The sequence below is a fragment of the Anser cygnoides genome, chromosome 3 (assembly GCF_040182565.1).
Source record: "Anser cygnoides isolate HZ-2024a breed goose chromosome 3, Taihu_goose_T2T_genome, whole genome shotgun sequence".
Classification (NCBI taxonomy): Eukaryota; Metazoa; Chordata; class Aves; order Anseriformes; family Anatidae; genus Anser; species Anser cygnoides.
The window spans coordinates 117,198,214-117,204,860 of record NC_089875.1 but is presented as its reverse complement, the minus strand read 5'-3'; the positions used below and the strand labels follow the sequence as shown (position 1 = coordinate 117,204,860).

The window sequence follows — 6,647 nt, the reverse complement described above, 5'->3', positions numbered from 1 at the left end:
CAGACTTAACGCCTTTTTTGCGCAAGCAGTTTCAATGTTTAAAATTATTATAGAAAAACAACTGTTTTTTTTAAAATTATTATTATTGCTCAGCGCTGTGAACAAAGGAAATATTTAAAGATAAAAAACATCGTTTGATTATTAATCAATCGTACCCAGCCCAGCAGTGCTGAGCCACCAGCTGCACCATGCTGGGGCACACAAGAGCTCAGCTCAGACCCAGGAGGACGAATACGACCTCCTACCTGCGTGGGATAAAAATTTCCAATGAGATGTAAGTAGCTTGGCACACCCAAGAGCAGCCGGTTTATGGGATCTGATACGATCACAGCACACAATCTGCAAAGGGGCAGGCAGATCCTCTGACAAGAAGCACCTGAATGCTGCGGCAGAAGCGATGGTTGGTTGGAGCAGTGCGTGCGGGATGCAGGGATCTGATCCGCTGCAGGAGACCTCTGTGATAAGTGATCTGTTTATTTTGCAAATACTGTGCTAAAATTCATTATGTTCCCTCTAGTCTATGCAGCTCTGTGTGCAGCAGTTCTCAGATTTTAGCTAAGAAAGTCTCTGCTTTTGTTTGACTGAGGTCATGTTCTCTATAGCTCGTGTTTTTATTACCCCCTTTTCAGCCTTATGCTCTGCTGTCTTGCTCTTTTGCTTTCTGTTCAGACTTGTTTATTATAGCCATAATTATAATATCTGAGCAATGAAATGAAATGTAAGTTGACTGGGTTGCTCAAACTGCTATTTTTAATTAGAAACAAACAAAGATTTCTATATTTTTTCCCTTTATTTCCTCCTTATGTCCTCTATCTTCCATTTCCCATAGCTGTTCAAAACTGAACTACCAGTGCTTCGGTAAGCTCATTAACCAATTCCTTTAAAATTTATCAGTGTATTCAATTTAGGGCTAAAAATGTGTGTACAGTCAATAAATACTTTTATATTCTTTTAAAAGGATTTTTTTTTTCCTTTTCTGTCAGCTACCCTGATAAACTCTAGCTCTGTAATTCTAAGTCTACCTAATTCCAAGTTTCTTTATTTCATTTGCATTGTTAAAGGATTTCTGGAGTGCAAATGGGATTTTGGGTACTGAAAGCTCCAGGCACAGGAGCAAGTTTGGATATTTCAGAGCAAAGCAACTGCTTGCTCTCATCTTTTTCTACTGCATCTAAAGAAATGGGATTTCATGGGCATATTTCTTAGTTAATCAGGATTACACTCAAGAAACAGAAAAGTTTCTTCTTCTAATAGAAACATCTCTGCAGGAGCCCAGACTATTGACTAACTAGTCAGGACAGAGCAGCCATCCTATTCCACATGTGTTGCCTCTGGATGTGATTTTCTCATTGGCTTAATCCCTGTTGTTCCCACTGAATTCGGACTTCTGGGAGCTCATTATTCTACAGATGAGTCTGAGACACTTCCACTGTGAGCCAGGGAATCCACAGTTCTCACAACTCTACCGAACAGTCTGAAAAGCTATTATGGGCCACGCTTTGGGGATTAAAACAGATTTACATTATTGAAGGCTTGGTGGTAATTCCTAGAACATGGACAGAGGAATCACCCTGAGCCTATTCCAGCTTTTCTTGCTAAGGGACAGCTCCACCTCTCCCAATGGTGAGTTGGGAGATGCTGAGCACCACCTGAGAACAGGACCTGTTGGAATACAGGTCTTCAATTTGGTGTGGCAATGCTTAGATTCCCAACACCAAGCTCTACGTGCCACAGGTCCAGACAAATATGCAGGGAATATGTTCTTTTCCTAAAGAAGAATCCTGGTTGAAAAGAACCTCTCCTTCCTTTCTGCCAGCCTCCCTCTCAGTGGATAAGCTCAGAAAGGGTAGAAGAACCCAGGTAATTACCTGCTGCAGCCTGGGATTTTTTGATTTTCAGCTTCACCAGCATCCCTCACTGCAGCAAGCAGAGTGGCAGCACTTCTGCTTTGAACTTTTTTGATTTTAGTTCATGTCTGAAAATGTGATCGTTTCTTACCAGAAATAATTATGTGGAAATAAATGGTATCTCTCTTCAGCTGGTGACTGTTATCCCTGTTGTGTGTTGGCTGGTGGAGCAACCGTTGGGATAATTTATGGTTCCTTCCTCAAGTATGTGGTCCCTAGTTCCAGACCAGAGCGCATCAGGGAAAACTCTGCTACAGGACACAGAAGGATGCAGAGAAGGATTGCGTTTCTCTCTACCAGTCCATCTGGCTTCATCGGTAAGGAGTAGGTTTGAGTGATATCATCATCCAGCCCTTGTCCCACCTCTTCCTGCCACTGCCACTTGACATTTCTTCCTTTCTGTCCTTACCCAGAGTCAGCAGTGTAATTCAAATAGAACAGCTTTAGTTTGCAAAATCTGTTTGCTGGTGATAAATGGTGCACATGATGGATGGCTGTGGTCTTGAAGATGATGGAGGGTGAACAGCAGGGTGCTGCATGGATTTGTGCTAGCAGCAACATTATTTAATACTTTTATTAATGGTCTGGAAGGAGGTGTAACCGAGTACATTAACTAGGTCTGCACACGACACTGTGCTGGAAAGAACTGTAAACCAAGTGAAGACAGAGAAATAACACTAATGGAACCAGAGGTTAGAAATATGAGCAGGAAACAGAATGAGATTCTGTCTGGAAAAAGGCAAACTAATAAATCTGGGAATAATAATCCAAAACACAGATATTTAATAGGAGAGTGAGATCTGAAAAAACAGTAATGTTCTAAAAGACCTAGTAATGATGGTTATGGGTGACTAGGAAATGGTTGTACAATGGGAAATGGTGGAAAAATGCAATTTTGGTTTGTAGAGTAAGATCCAAATGTATCTTGCCTTGGCACAACGGCTTGTCCCTCATTGTGGGTATGAATTATACAATACTTTGAGCCCTTACCTCCAAGCTTTATCTGTGTGTAGAAACCCACAAGTAGAAAAAATGTCTTTACTCTCCATAGAAACACAGGTCTGCAGGGCATCTGCTGGCCCATTGAGTCCCTCTCTGCTCAGCCCCACATTCCTGTGCAAGGAGGGTGAACCAGAGACTGGCTTCTCTGATGGCAGTTTTGAGGACTGGTGATTTCAACATCAAGAGCAGAAAGATGTTAAGGAGAAACTGAAGTTATTTCCAGTAACATGGTATGAATAGATAACGAGATGAAGGATAGAGCTTTTACACAGAACAATACAGACAAGAAAATGAATGTTTAATAGGACCATTACCTCTCACTCAGTGCAGCTAGTCTATAGGTTCCATTTTCTGACCCTTGTAATATTTGCATGAGTTAATTCCATGGCATAATTTGAAATCAACATGACATGTGGAAATGGATATTTGCCAAAGGAGGACTTAGCAACCCTGTAGGAATCCGCAGGTGTGAGCTGTTGGACCCACAGGGAAGGGATGTTGCATAAGCCCTCGCTGAGATTGTGAGAGCCATGTGAGCAGCAGGGTCACTGCCTGCTGTGCTTGGTAAAAGCTCCGTGCTGGGCAGCCAGTGCTCTGGCAATGGGAATGAAGTTATTTAAAGTGGTAGCTTGTTCTTGGTATCGATCATAAAATGGGTAAGAATGTGTACAATACGTCTGCTTTGAGCTGCCTCTCCAATGAATTCTCTGTCAGTGTGCAGAGCTGACAGTAATAAAATCAGGAGTTCCTACTTTTCCTAATGAAAACTTATGAACGCTTCTGCTCCAGGCCCTATTTAGCAGTAGAGCTGCCCGTATGCATGGCCTACAGCATTATTTGCTGTGGAAAGGTCATCGTCTTGTGCTGGAGCCCACCTGAGTGGCTCCCAACCATCCTGCAGTTTGTGCTATGAGGAAAGTGGGAGGTGGGATCCATGGGCTCACCTCAGCCACTTACACAAACGCCTCTCAGACCTGGTGGTGCCTCAGAGTTGTTGCATTTTTTTGTTTGTTTGTTTGTTTTACATGCTGATTATTAAGCAAAATGCAAGAATAAAAGGAAGAATATATTTGGCTTTCAACAGCAATGACATACCCTCATGAATCTCCTCACCATCCTGAGAACTGAGAAAAAAAATGAGGAAAGTGTCAGAAGCCAAGTCTATGTTGACCCAAAGGAGAGAAACAGAAGGGTCACACTGCAACATATCCCCAAATACATTGATATGTGTTCACCAACTCAGGCTAAATGTCCTTCATATGCTGTGAGGTGCTAACCACCCTGTAGAGCTGGGGAATTGCTCCCACATTGTACGGTAAAATAAATCCGTCTAGCCCTGAGTATGTATCATCTGCTTAGTCATGGAGTGGAAATGCAGCTACCTCTGGGGTGGAACAGAAAAACCACCCCATGTGAGCTTCCCTGCATTGTTAGCTCTCCAGGCTGGAGCTTTTCATTGCCCTGCTCACAAACCTATTATTAAAAATATTAAGTTATAAGGAGCTGTGTTTGTGTCAAAGGGCGACTGCTTGTACAGGAAAACCTTTGTTAGAATATTTTCCTTCAGTCAAATCTCTTTATTCCTAGAAGTTCTCTGATACAGTTGTTAAACAATGCTGTTTGTAGTAACATCACAATTCCAGGGAAAAATATATGGCCACTGTATGAAACACCTGGATATATCATATGTTATGAGTTTTGATTACCATTTCAGTCTGTTGTAGACAAGAAGGCCAGCTAGAAGCAAGCAATGTAAATGATCTAGTTTTGGAGCTTAGTTGTTAAAATAATCCCCTATCCAGTTATCCCTGGGTGATCGTTCAAAAAGGAAAAAATAGTCTTAATGAGAATGTGAAATCTAGGAGGAAAGTGAACAGGAAGTTGTGTTATTCTCCTGGCATGAATGGAGAGGTTGACATGATTGGCAGGGCTGGGTTTGTAGCTCCAATATGGGAACCACTACCTCCTGGTAAACCTCCTGAGACCCAGCTGATCCTCACTGTGTCACACAGGTCAACAGCGTCGGTCTGGAAGCCAGGAAGCTGCAGGATAAGAAAAACCTGAACAATGTCCTGTTAACTAACAAAAGCCTGCTTTGGGGATTTCTCCACAGATGTCCATTTTTGCTACCGAGAAAAAAAAAAAAATGATATTATCAACTATGGCTGGGTTTCTGTGGCTGGGGCTCTGAGCCCAGTCAGACCCAGGAACATGAGCATCCTCATGCAGAGTGAATCCAGCCCTGCAGTCTGGGGCTCCCTGTCTGTGCTGCAGCCCATGGGAACCAAAGGCAATCAGTACCTTCCCTAAGTTCTCAGAGCGTTGCAGGACTGGTAAGTGCATGTAATTACTCATGCGAGCATGTATTTTCAGGATCAAGGCTTAGCCTTTTAGCTACTGGGCATTCCTCCTCATTCGTATTCTTATTAAAAGCAATGATTTTATTAAAGTAGCATTTTGGCACCTGTTGTACTAGACATCTACAATTACCTGACCACGGTGCAGTCCTGTATGGGGAAAGACCCTGGTGTGCACCAGCCACCTCCCTGTCCCAGCCCTGCCCAGGAGGGAGGCAGGGCTGTTCTGGCTGGTCCCCAGTATGGCAAAGCAGGGGACCAGTATGCTACCATGCATTTATTTTCAGTATAAGTATTCTAGAGAAAAAAGAAAGAAAAAAAATCCGAGCCCCAAGCTTTTAATCACAAGTGTAGAGAGTGAAGCTGAGGCACACAGAGTAGATGTTTCCTACAAAACATGAAAACTACACAAAACCTGGCTTCTTTTATTAACTATTTATTTTAGGAAAGGTGGGTTGTACCCTCGGTGTAGCTATTTCTCCCCACTGGCTCTAAGCCTAAACCCAGGTGCAGGCAGCTACAATGCAAATCTCTGCTTTTCATTGCATTCATCTTGCTGCATATTAGAAGAAGCAACTGAAACATCATGAGCAGGCAGAAGGAGACCCAAAGATGTAGGACAGCTACCAGGACCTGGGAGGACTATCAGAGGTATCAGGCTGGGCTGAGAACATTAACTCAGCTCACCTAAGCTTTGCTTAAGCTAGCCCCAAACTGTTAATGCCATGCTGTTTTTATGGAAAGGTGACTCTTGCTTGGATATTTCAGAGCAAAGAAGAGATGGAAGGTGGCAGAATTGGGAAAAGTCAGGTAGTTTTCTAATGAAGGAGAGCTGGAGGGTGGAGGTGACTTCTAAATACTTTTAAAGTTGTTCACAGTTGTCAGTGCAGACCAGGGAATCTTACAGTATGCTAAAATGTATAATAATTAGTGGCTGGTGCATTGATTGAACCCAGCTCCTTGCTCCTGCTGTGCACCAGCACAGTGGCCTTCCCACATCGTGCAGCCCGACACACATTTTGGTGCCTGCCCTGCTAGTAACTGGACATCCAGCACTTGCTGTGCCCAGAAGGCTGCAGGTTGGGTTTTAGGGGTGAAAAGAAAAATCTCTGGTAACCATTAGTGTAAAAATAACCTCCAAAACTTTGTCTTGCTAATATCTGCCTGCACTCTGGCTCTTGCCCGTGTCCAAAACGGATGTGTTTTCTTGACCCTGGAATGTACAACTCACTTCGTGGAACTCATTAGAAAAGTTCAGCAGCTAACTCTAAAATTGGTACAGTTACAGCTTGAAAACAGGAAAATTCTGGCCAAAATCAGTTGGCATTGGCTAAATGATACTGCAAGTCGAGAGAGCAGAATTTGGCCCTGATCAGAAGTG

At 43.0% G+C, this 6,647-nt stretch overlaps 1 protein-coding gene across 1 annotated transcript in view; it reads left to right on the top strand.

Moving 5' to 3' along the window:
* Positions 1 to 319: 319 nt before the first annotated feature.
* The window catches only part of LOC125182988 (uncharacterized), a 31,818-nt gene continuing 25,490 nt past the window's right edge, over positions 320 to 6,647 (top strand). Inside the window, exons 1-2 of the mRNA XM_066995062.1 lie at positions 320 to 400; positions 2,039 to 2,224. Coding sequence (XP_066851163.1) covers positions 2,176 to 2,224 — 49 coding nt within the window. The 5' untranslated portion in view covers positions 320 to 400; positions 2,039 to 2,175. The remainder of the gene's footprint in view (positions 401 to 2,038; positions 2,225 to 6,647) is intronic.